The sequence below is a fragment of the Orcinus orca genome, chromosome 5 (assembly GCF_937001465.1).
Source record: "Orcinus orca chromosome 5, mOrcOrc1.1, whole genome shotgun sequence".
Lineage (NCBI taxonomy): Eukaryota > Metazoa > Chordata > Mammalia > Artiodactyla > Delphinidae > Orcinus > Orcinus orca.
The window spans coordinates 122,910,386-122,922,588 of record NC_064563.1 but is presented as its reverse complement, the minus strand read 5'-3'; the positions used below and the strand labels follow the sequence as shown (position 1 = coordinate 122,922,588).

Here is a 12,203-nt window from a genome sequence, read left to right as displayed (position 1 = left end):
TTTGGGGGGGAATTAAGAAACACTTCAGAATGAAGAAAAAAGTTTAAAACTTTTTGTTTATTTTAATACAGCAAATAAATGTGAGGAGTTTAAAAGTCTATGTGGTTGAAAGTTACAGTGATAGTACAGCTGTGGTAGGCAGAGTAATGGCCCCCAAACAGGCTCATGCCTTAATGCCTGGAACCTGTGAATATGTTACCTTACATGGCCAAAGAATCTTTGCTGATGCGATGAAAGGAATAGGCTTTGAAATGAGGAGATTGTCCTGGATCACCTGTGGAGACTCAGTCTAATCTAATGAGTATATAAAAGTGGAGAACATTTCCAGGCTGGGTCGGAGAGACAAGACAGAAGGAGGAGAGATTTGAAGACTGGGAAGGACTCCACCCACCACTGGTGGTTTTGAAGATGGAGGAAGGGGGCTGAGAGCAAAGGAATGCAGGAAAGGGCTCTCAGCAGACAGCTAGAAAGGACATGAGGATGTCAGTCCTACAACTACAGAGAGCTGAATTCTGCTAAAAACCTGAATTACCTTGGAAATGGATCCTTTCTAGAGACTCCAGAAAGGAACACAGCATCTGATTTTAGGGTGTTGAGACCCAGGTCAGATTCCTGATCTCCAGAACTGTAAGATAATACATTTGTATGGTTTTAAACCACTGAAATTGTTGGAACAGCAATGGAACTCTAATTCAGCAACTTTATTTGAAATATGCATAACTATTAAATAAACGGCCTTTAGTAAATCTCCCAGTCCAGACAAGTTTGTACTAAAGCCCTTAATATAACTTTTAGATGGAGCTGGCTTTTAACTTCCAGTTAAAAACAAAATCCAATCCAACTCCTAAAATACCTAACAGTGTTTTGAATTATAGTTTATCTAAAGAAGATAAAGTTGGAATCATGTTTTCAGTTGTTATTACGTTATTAAAAATAATAAGCCAGATTGCTCCTTTAACTTTCTCATACCTACTACAAAATATTTGTGAAAGGAAGAATTTGCTCTCAACATTTCTGTAAAATGATGATCTAGATGGATGCTGTGTTGGTAATACCTGCAGATCTGATGGTTTTCTTGGCTATGCTAAGAAGGCTATCATATAAGGTCACTCTATCTTCCCTTCAACCAAAGTATAAGATTTCAGTTTAACACAGTAACATGTTAATGCATGCGGTGTGGTATTGTGGAATGAGCACTATTCTTGGAATCCAAAGACCTTGGTTGAACACCAGCTTCACTATATATTGTGTCAGACAAGTCAACAAATCTCTCTGAATGACCGTTTCCTAGTTTGTGAGATAGGAATAATATCTACCTTAAAAGTTTGTTAAAATAGAATGAAATTTCTTTTCAAATCTTATCCTGTCATCATAATATAGAGTATAATATGCGAACACCCAGGACCAATGTGATATTTTGGGACTTTCCACTAAGGATTGAAGAAAATGGGACCAAATATATTACAGAAAAGAAGAAGTTGGATTGAGTGGGAGGAGATAAAGTGGAGGTAGTAGGAATATTACCAGTAAAACTGACCAGAGCAGCAGAAGAGGTGTTGGCAGACCAGGAGATGGAGACCTAAGTGGAGATGCAGTCTCGGATTACATCAGACCAATTCCATCAGCATCAGTTTTCCTGAGATGTCCAGGAGAGAGGGACCCATGCTATGAGTCCTTTGATCAGTGCTGGTTTTCCATGTTAGCTTGGAAGCTTCTGACAAGGGCTTATTTAGACTCCAGGGGCTCTAAATTCAATTTAGAAGCAAAGGACTCCTGATGTACCACCTGGTCTGGACCTTATTGATTCCGAGGGTGGGCAGAGCTAAGCGTGTTTGTAGCAGTCATCATCATCAGAGGCCTCCAGGACAGACTGTGGATGGCAGAATAGGATAGGAACTGAGGGAAGTGCAACTGAACTCTGGGTCTTTAGTTATCAAAGGGATCACATTAATACCTATTTCTCAAAATTTCATCACCTGTGCCCTCACCTGAATAATGCAGTACCTTCCTGCAGTTGTTTTAACTCTTCAAAAAAATAGATCAAATTAAAAAAAAAAAAAGATGATTTTGTTTGCGGAAACTGGAGGCACACAAAATCTCAGGCTGGGAAACCAGGATCTCAGGATGTAGGTCTAACAAAAGAAGTGAGGGCAAAAAGCTATATGCTTTGAGCGCTTTTTTGGCTTTTTAAGCTACATTTGCTTAATTCTTTCCTTTCTCTTTGCATACTTGATTTCATCACTTTTGTAATCTGACAGAAAAAGTTTGGCTTCTAACAACTTTCAAGTTTTACATAAAATATGCTCAGCCAGCCAGAAAGTCTCTTATAATCAGGTCAAAAATCCCTGGGCAAAGAGCTGCCAATGGCCAAAACTAGAAAAATTCGAGCAACCAAAAAAGTGGTATTGAATTAAAACTCAATGTGTAAAATAAATATCTATGAACTCATGCTAATATAGTGATTAAATAAATAAATAAGGAAAAAAGACAGATCACCCATGCAGAAAAATTCCAAATAATTGATGTAGATACTGTGTCCTTAAGTAGATGGAAAATAACTTTCTACTTCTTAAGTATGGGTTTCACATAGTGACTTCCAAAAACTACAATGTGAAAAGGGAGAAAAAGAGTAACTTTACAGTGGGGAAAACAGACAAATACTACCTCAACCAGGTGATTAAGATTAACAACAGTGGGACTTCCCTGGTGGTGCAGTGGTTAAGAATCTGCCTGCCAATGCTGGAGACATGGGTTTGATCCCTGGTCCAGGACGATCCCACATGCTGGGAGCAACTAAGCCTGTGTGCCACAACTACTGAGCCTGCACTGTAGAGCTCGCGAGCCACAACTACTGAGCCCCCATGCCACGACTACCAAAGCCTGCGTGCCTAGACCCTGTGCTCCGCAACAAGAGAAGCCACCACAATGAGAAGCCCGTGCACCGCAACAAAGAGTAGCCCCCGCTTGCTGCAACTAGAGAAAAGCCCGGTGGAGCAACGAAGACCCAAAGCAACCAACAATAAATAAATAAATAATTAATTAAAAAAAAGATTAACAACAGTGGTAAGTCATGTTGATAGTAAGGACTCTTGATATTTTGTAATGAGAATGACAGTTTACCTCTGTAGTCTTTCTCCTCAAAACCAGCAACTCCAGTCTAATCATTAGAAAAATATCAGATAAATTTCAACTGAGGGACATTTTACATAATATCTGATTTTAAAACTGTCAGGGTGCTCACGGAGCTGCAGCTGACCTACGAGTCTTCCTTACCAACATTATGCTCCAGCTCCTGCTTGGATTTACTCTTGGCAATGTGGTGGGAATGTATCTGGCTCAGAACTATGACATACCAAACCTGGCTAAAAAACTTGAAGAAATTAAAAAGGACGTGGATGCCAAGAAGAAACCCCCTAGTTCATGAGGCCGACTCCAGCACTGCCTCCTGGATAAACTGATTCTACTGTTCTTGAGGGCCTCCTTTACCATCTGAACCAAAAGCTTTTGTTTTCATCTCCAGCCTCAGCAATTTTCTTCTTTGCTAGACCCTGCATTGCCTTACAGCACAAATGGGGCCACAAGTTAAGAACAGCCCTTACTTTTCCAACATCCTCACTTCTTCCCTTCCTCCTTCCAGCCACTTGGGAGGTCCTGAGAATGGAATTATGGTGCTAGATTAGTAAACATGACCTTTAATTAGTAGTCTCTCCCTTATTCTTTGGGATTTCTACTACCGTTTTCAAAAGAAAAATTGATGAGTTTTGTATAGCTGATGAGATATAAATAATGCTGATTTCACAGTCTAGAAATTATATTGGGTGTTTAAACCTTTGGTACTAAATTATGTTGTTTCAAGGTAGTAATTAAAATGAAAATCTAGAAGCCAGTTTCTGGTGAGTTATCCACTAATTTTATGTTGTTGTCAGGAAGCTCCATAGTTGCTAATTTAACCAATAAATCAATTTGCTATTCATTAACCAAGAAACTCTGTTCTGAGAACCCCATCAGGAACTGGGGAATTGAAAAGTATTTAAAGTAATGGCCTTTGTCCTCAGTAGAATTCATAGTCTAGTATGCATGTTTTTTCCTAATGATGCATTTGATCTGGCTCTGTTCTCTCATAAGAATCATACTTATTTTATGGGATTACAGGCACATTTGACTTTACATGGTAGATAAATGAGAAGTTGTCTATAAAGGAAATTTTATGCCTTTTTACATTAAAAAAGGTATTTAAATTATAAAAAAAAAACCCCAAAAACCTGTCAGGGTCATAAAATATAAGGAAAATATTAATATAATGTACCATAAGGGTTCATTAATTGCAAAAAATGTACCATACTAATGTAGGATGTTAAAATAGGGGAAAGAGGGTATAGGGATATACTATCTTCATAACTTTTCTGTAAATCTACAACTAGTCTAAAATAAAAAGTTTGCTAAAAAAAAGTCCTTGAAGAAGGGATTGATGAACTAATTTTGGCTCAGATATCCACCTTGAACCAATGAGGTGAGGACACAGTGATGAAGCCAAGCTCCAGGACATGGCAGCTTACTGTAGCCATAGTCATGTTGGGGTGTGTGTGTGTGTATGTGTCTGTGTGTGTATGTGTGTGTGTGTGTGTGTGTGTGTGTGTGTGTGTAGGGGGGCAGGAATGTTAATGAAGAAATCCAGGATAACAGTGCTGGGCAAATAATTTAATAAATGCCCATTAAATTTGGTTTCCTTCCTTATTCACATACTTTACATGGTTACTTCAGAGGTCTGTGGGATTCGTTCATTTTTTCCACTCCCGTTCCCTCTTCTCTCTCACACTAGGTTAGTGTCTGTTGCCCTCACCATGCCAATGTCCTTGGTATCCTCTGTGATATTGCTTCCAAGGGAATTATCCAAGGCACTGACCCTGAGGGTACCAAAATACTGCTAGAAAAAATTTAATAGAAACTCTGGGAGATAAAGGTAAGAAATTAAACAGAAAGTAGAACAAAGCTAAAAAAGATGCATAATTTAAGAGACAGAAAAAAATCCGAGACCTGGAATTCCAGAAAAAAGGACAAAGAGAATGGAATGGAGAACATTGTCAAATAAAAAATACAAGATAGTTTCTTAGTGCTAGAAATAGTTAAAGACAGCACTGAGTTCTCAGTACAATGAATGAAAACACATCCCCAGACACATCACTGTGAAAATTCAAATTACAAAGGGTAAAGAGAAGACTCTCAAATTTTTCTTGAGAAAAAAAATGTGACCTACAGAAACATGACAAGTCTGGGATCATATTTTCCATCAACAATGTTGAATGTTGGAAGACAGTGAAGAAAGAGCTTTAAACTTCTAATGAATAATGTCTTAAGAGTCATAGAAAATTTCCTGCACCCTTGAAAGGGAGGTTATTTGAGGTTGGATTATATCCAAAAGGGGAAGAAAATTAAGACATAAAAAATCTTGGCATCCTTGAAATAGTGGAGCCAACTTGTCTCTAGAAGAACAGTGAAGGGAAACCGCTGAACTACAGTTATGCAGCAGGCCTGGAGTTCAGCCAGTTTACACTGAGGCAGCAGGAGAAAGGGGGATTCAATAGAACACCTATTATTTTATATCAACTGGTGCTGGCATAAAGGCAAAGAAAAATCACTACAATTAGAAAACTGTGAAAAATATATCACAATAATCAATCTACGCTGCTTGGATCAGCAGAGAAGTACTTTTACGTTCTTAATACTCTTATTGACTTTCATCCTTTACACCAACTTACAGATAAAGCATCGAAGAATTAATCATATGTATCTACTATTGAGCTTGACATTGCAAAAGTTATTACACAGATGATAGAAATTGCAGGAGAAAAGAACAGAGTGATGCTGAGATGAAAACTATGGTCATTAATATCTTCTTAAAAAGTGGGAAGAAAAATTATGGATATGACACATTTGGGTTTGCATTGGTATTTGGCCAAAGTATGCATTTGGTTTACTGCTATACAATATACTGTCCACAGCTGTAGAAATAAAGAATAGAGATGTTAGTATTTTACTAAGTATACAAAGTAACTATATGAGGAACTCAAAATAGAAATATAACAACTGGTTGGCAGGGGGTTGGTGGTGAGCCAGCTCATTCCTCACTTATAATAAATTAGGTTATATGTAAAATTTATAAATGAGGAAATAGAATGAGAAGCATATTATTAAAAGATATGGAAGAAAAAATCAAGCAAAAATGATATAGGGGTAGAATAGCTGCTTCTTGGAAATGGGCTTGTGGATGGAAGAAGATGGAATAATGCATGTATTAATTTAATGAAGTGGGAAAAATCTTTAAAAGAGATATGAACTAGCAAAAATATGTTTTGTGGAGGTGACAGAATTATATTAATAGATCTTACTATAATTCGTCTCAGAGAGGAAATTGTGTTTGTTTAGAAATCTCTTGATTAATTGCTTCTAGCTGAAGTTCCTTTTGGCTTCTTCTGGTGATTGTGCATACTATTTACATTCATCTAGTACTTCACTTTGTTTATATTAATTTAAAAAATATTATACAAATAAAATGTGACTCTTGTTAGTCTGGATCTTAATATGAACAGAACGTTAAAAACAATTTTATTTTATTATTTTTGGCTGTGTTGGGTCTTCACTGCTGCGCGCAGGCTTTCTCTAGTTGCAACGAACAGGGGCTACTTTTTGTCGTGGTGTGTGGGCTTCTCATTGCAGTGGCTTCTCGTTGCCAAGCACGGGCTCTAGGCGCATGGGCTTCAGTAGTGGTGGCACGTGGGCTCAGTAGTTGTGGCATGAGTTGTAGCTCAGGCTTAGTTGCTCTGTGGCATGTGGGATCTTCCCAGACCAGGGCTTGAACCCGTGTCCCCTGTGTTGGCAGGCAGATTCCTAACCACTGCACCACCGGGAAGCCCTAACAGCACATTTAGAATAGGAAATTCAAGGAGAGTTTGTTTACAAAGTGACTATTTACAAAGCTGCAGGAAGGGGGAACTAGAGTAATGGTGCATTGACCTAGAGCTCAGTAGCAACCAAGATGTCATCAGCCCCCAGGTCTAAAGAAACAAGGAGAGGGAATGGTTTCTTTAGTTCGGAAGGAATAAGTTGTGTAGGGTGTCACCACGAATGGGGTATTGACGTCTGGACTGAGGATACAGCCAGCTTAAGGTGACCTTGTAAGGAGAGATTTAGAGGAATAAATACACTAGTTTCATTCTTCTGCCTCTTTACCTCTGCTGCACAGCTTTCTATTGGTAGGAGCCAACTAGCAGACAGAAGTCATGGAATCTTGATATAGGTCGGCTTCCTGGGGCAGAGAGAGAGAGCGGAGATAAGATCTACAGGTGAAAGTCGAGGATTTTTGATGTAGCTCAACGCAAGGGCCCTCAGCATTCACTTTTTCTTTCCTTCATTTTTTCTTTTTTTGGTCTTGGGGTAAACTTGTGTTTTCAACAGAAGGGGACAAATAGATACACATTCACGTTATAAAAACATAGCCATTATTTGAAATGGTTCAAGATACAGAAGAAAAAGTGCATTCATCTGACCATTAATGTTTTCTTTTTTGATGTTAACTTTGTTAGATTAAAAAAAATTCTAAATAAAAGTTGTCACTCACAGAACAAAAAACATAACTAAAGCCTGTAAGAAACTGTTGGACTATATTTAGATATTCAGAACTAATTTGTTGATCATTTATTGTTTACTTTTATTTATTTATTTTGGCTGTGTTGGGTCTTTGTCACGGCGTGCGGACTTTCTCTAGTTGCAGCGAGCGGGGACTACTCTTTGTTTTAGTGTGTGGGCTTTTCATCGCGGTGGCTACTCTTGTTATGGAGCATGGGTTCTAGGTGCGCGGGCTTCAGTAGTTGCAGCACACAGACTCAGTAGTTGCAGTGAGTGGGCCCTAGGCATGTGGGCTTCAGTAGTTGTGGCTCACGGGCTCTAGAGTGCAGGCTCAGTAGTTGTGGCGCATGCGCTTAGTTGCTCCAAGGCATGTAGGATCTTCCAGGACCAGGGCTCGAACCCATGCCCCCTGCATTGGCAGGCGGATTCTTAACCATTGCACCACCAGGGAAGTCCCCTCATTTGTTGTTTAAACTGAAGCTGTGTTAACAATAGAGATAACAACATATTAAAAAACTTTAAAAAATTAATACTGTAGTGAACGCACAAAGTTCCTCAAACTGTATCCCCTAGAACGCTGTAGCATTTCATGAAGAGTAAGTTCTAGGAACCACAAGAAACTCGTGTAGACACAAGATTTGACATCAGGTACCTTTGTCACTTTTTGTCTATCCACTCTTAAAGGAGTCATTTCAGCATTCTTAATCTCATATTTTCTAATTTCTAAAATGGCACAGGTCAACATTTCAAATTTTTACAAAGTCCAGGCAGGATACTTAGATGAATAAAGCATGGTTTGTTAAGGACTGTGGTGAACTGGCAAACACATGTCCTGTCCACAGACCTCGGTGGCTTCCAGGCTCCAGGCCATCATTACCACATGGGGACACCAGCCTAGTGTAGCCAGATCTTTAAGTACTGATGGGCAATCTCCACATTTTAAAATGGGGCAAATAATTCTAAAGGTTTAAAAAGATGGTGTGTGCTAAACTGCACATCTCTGCAAGCCAGATTTCTTCATGGCTGAGCAATTTGTAACCACTGGATTAACTAATTTTTAACTAATCTTCAAATACCATTATTACTGATGTTTTGTGATTCTATAGGACTAGATAAGAACTAAGAATAAGTCAGGGCCACCTATTAATAACTTTGATATCGATACATTGTTTCTGCCTGAATAACATTGTGGAATTTTAGTGCAGAATAGAAGTTAGTCATCTTCTGTTTTTGAATTATTATTAAGGTCTAACAACTATTTTCAGTTATCAAGAAAGAAGAGATCTTTGAAGACTCTAGTCTATAAATGAGAAAGCTTTTAAGAGACCTGTAAGTGGCATTTTTATGAAATGTTAATGTACACGTGTGGTGGATGGTTGAGGACCAACAGGATAAACCCCGGTGGGGTTGTAACTCTGGACTAGATTTATGGGACTCAACTCAATCACCAAGTGTATTACTAAAAGGATGGTAAAAGCCTGTGTAAGGATCCAGCTGTCTGTCACGTGACCTGATCTAGGGAAGAGATAAAAGCTTATATGGATCTTGTGGAAGCCTGCCAGTACTTGTCTCCATAATACATGATAAAACTCTGACAGTAAACTACTCCTGGGGGGTTGGTATTAAATTAGAGAGGCGGCAGCTCTCCTTTCTGCTGTTTACAGATATCCAGGCATGGCTTTCTAATACGTTGCTAATTTAGAATCCAGAAGATGGAAGTTCTGTTTTAATATCTTCCAACACCTCATCTTTTCTATCTCTGCTGTTACATACTTCAGAAGTATGGAACTATTAATGTGTGATATGACCCATTCGCTATGCTACAGCTTTCTTGGGATCATATCACACAGATATAGATTAAAGATTGTCTTAAGAAAGATATCCCACTCTTTCTAGAAAATACGTAAATAAGTACTCGTGCTTTAGTCAGAGATAATTTTCGTCCTGAAAAATCAGAAATTCAGTCAGTCTAACTTAATGTTTAATAAGACGGAGACTTTTATTTTTCTAGTAGCAATCACCAGAATTGTTTTTACACAGAAGTGTCTTTATTTAGAAAAACAATGAGCTTTCTAATAGAGGAGGTGAATCTTGGTGTGCCCAGGGCAAAGGGAAGAGAAGGTGAGAGGGTCACAACTAGGAAGAGGAAGAGAGAAGAAAGTAGAAGACTGCATTAGCATAATGTGAATCCTCCTCGAAAACTCCCAGAACCTTCAGCAAAGTCCCCTAAACTCACAAAATTAAAAAAATTCAGTTTAAAAAATTATGGTAAAATCTACATAACACAAAATATATCATTTTAACCATTGTAAAGTGTACAATGACATAAAGTGTATTCACAGTGTTGTGCAACCATTGTCATGATTCATCTCCAGAATTTATTCATCATCCCAAACTGAAAGTCTGTACTCATTTAACACTAAATTCTTATTCCCTACTCCCCCTGCTCCTGGCAACCATCATTCTCCTTTCTGTCTGTATGATTTTGATTACCTAGTACCTCATTTAAGCGGGGTCATACAATATTTGTTCTTTAGTGAGACATTATTATTTTTTTAAACATCTTTATTGGAGTATAATTGCTTTATAATGGTGTGTTAGTTTCTTCTTTATAACAAAGTGAATCAGTTATACATATACATATGTTCCCATATCTCCTCCCTCTTGCATCTCCCTCCCACCCACCCTCCCTATCCCACCCCTCTAGGTGGTCACAAAGCACCGAGCTGATCTCCCTTTGCTATGCGGCTGCTTCCCACTAGCTACCTGTTTTACATTTGGTAGTGTATATATGTCCATGCCACTCTCTCGCTTTGTCCCAGCTTACCCTTCCCCCTCCCCATATCCTCAAGTCCATTCTCTAGTAGGTCTGTGTCTTTATTCCCATCTTACCCTTAGGTTCTTCATGACCTTTTTTTTTTTTCCTTAGATTCCATATATATGTGTTAGCATACGGTATTTGTTTTTCTCTTTCTGACTTACTTCACTCTGTATGACAGACTCTAGGTCCATCCATCTCACTACAAATAACTCAATTTCATTTCTTTTAATGGCTGAGTAATATTCCATTGTATATATGTGACACATCTTCTTTATCCATTCATCTGTTGATGGACACTTAGGTTGCTTCCATGTCCTGGCTATTGTAAATAGAGCTGCAATGAACATTGTGGTACATGACTCTTTCTGAATTATGGTTTTCTCAGGGTATATGCCCAGTAGTGGGATTGCTGGGTCATATGGTAGTTCTACTTTTAGTTTTTTAAGGAACCTCCATACTGTTCTCAATAGTGGCTGTATCAATTTACATTCCCACCAACAGTGCAAGAGTGTTCCCTTTTCTCCACACCCTCTCCAGCATTTATTTTTTCTAGATTTTTTGATGATGGCCATTCTGACCGGTGTGAGATGATTCTCATTGTAGTTTTGATTTGCATTTCTCTAATGATTAATGATGTTGAGCATTCTTTCATGTGTTTGTTGGCAATCTGTATATCTTCTTTGGAGAAGTGTCTATTTAGGGCTTCTGCCCATTTTTGGATTGGGTTGTTCGTTTTTTTGTTATTGAGCTGCTTGTAAATCTTGGAGATTAATCCTTTGTCAGTTGCTTCATTTGCAAATATTTTCTCCCATTCTGAGGGTTGTCTTTTTGTCGTTTTTATGGTTTCCTTTGCTGTGCAAAAGCTTTTAAGTTTCATTAGGTCCCATTTGTTTATTTTTGTTTTTACTTCCATTACCCTAGGAGGTGGGTCAAAAAGGATCTTGCTGTGATTTATGTCACAGAGTGTTCTGCCTATGTTTTCCTCTAAGAGTTTGATAGTTTCTGGCCTTACATTTAGGTCTTTAATCCATTTTGAGCTTGTTTTTGTGTATGGTGTTAGGGAGTGTTCTAATCTCATACTTTTACATGTACCTGTCCAGTTTTCCCAGCACCACTTATTGAAGAGGCTGTCTTTTCTCCACTGTATATTCTGTTTTTTTTTTTTTTTTTTTTTTTTGCTGTACATGGGCATCTCACTGTTGTGGCCTCTCCCGTTCTGGAGCACAGGCTCCGGACACACAGGCTCAGCGGCCATGGCTCACGGGCCTAGCCACTCCGCGGCATGTGGGATCTTCCCAGACCGGGGCACAAACCCATGTCCCCTGCATCAGCAGGCAGACTCTCAACCACTGCACCACCAAGGAAGCCCCTCTCCACTGTATATTCTTGCCTCCTTTATCAAAGATAAGGTGACCATATGTGCGTGGGTTTATCTCTGGGCTTTCTATCCTGTTCCCTTGATCTATATTTCTGTTTTTGTGCCAGTACCATACTGTCTTGATTACTGTAGCTTTGTAGTATAGTCTGAAGTCAGGGAGCCTGATTCCTCCAGCTCCATTTTTCTTTCTCAAGATTGCTTTGGCTATTCGGGGTCTTTTGTGTTTCCATACAAATTGTGAAATTTTTTGTTCTAGTTCTGTGAAAAATGCCATGGGTAGTTTGATAGGGATTGCACTGAATCTGTAGAGTGCTTTGGGTAGTCTAGTCATTTTCACAATGTTGATTCTTCCAATCCAAGAACATGGTATATCTCTCCATC

The 12,203-nt window shown here is 38.7% G+C and overlaps 1 protein-coding gene across 1 annotated transcript; it reads left to right on the top strand.

The window, feature by feature from the left end:
* The first annotated feature begins 3,230 nt into the window (after positions 1 to 3,230).
* Positions 3,231 to 4,238, top strand: LOC101287518 (short transmembrane mitochondrial protein 1-like). Its single transcript, XM_004264460.4, has one exon. The coding sequence runs from the start codon at positions 3,281 to 3,283 to the stop codon at positions 3,422 to 3,424; it is 144 nt and encodes a 47-aa protein (XP_004264508.1). The 5' UTR covers positions 3,231 to 3,280; the 3' UTR covers positions 3,425 to 4,238.
* The last annotated feature ends 7,965 nt before the right edge of the window (positions 4,239 to 12,203 follow it).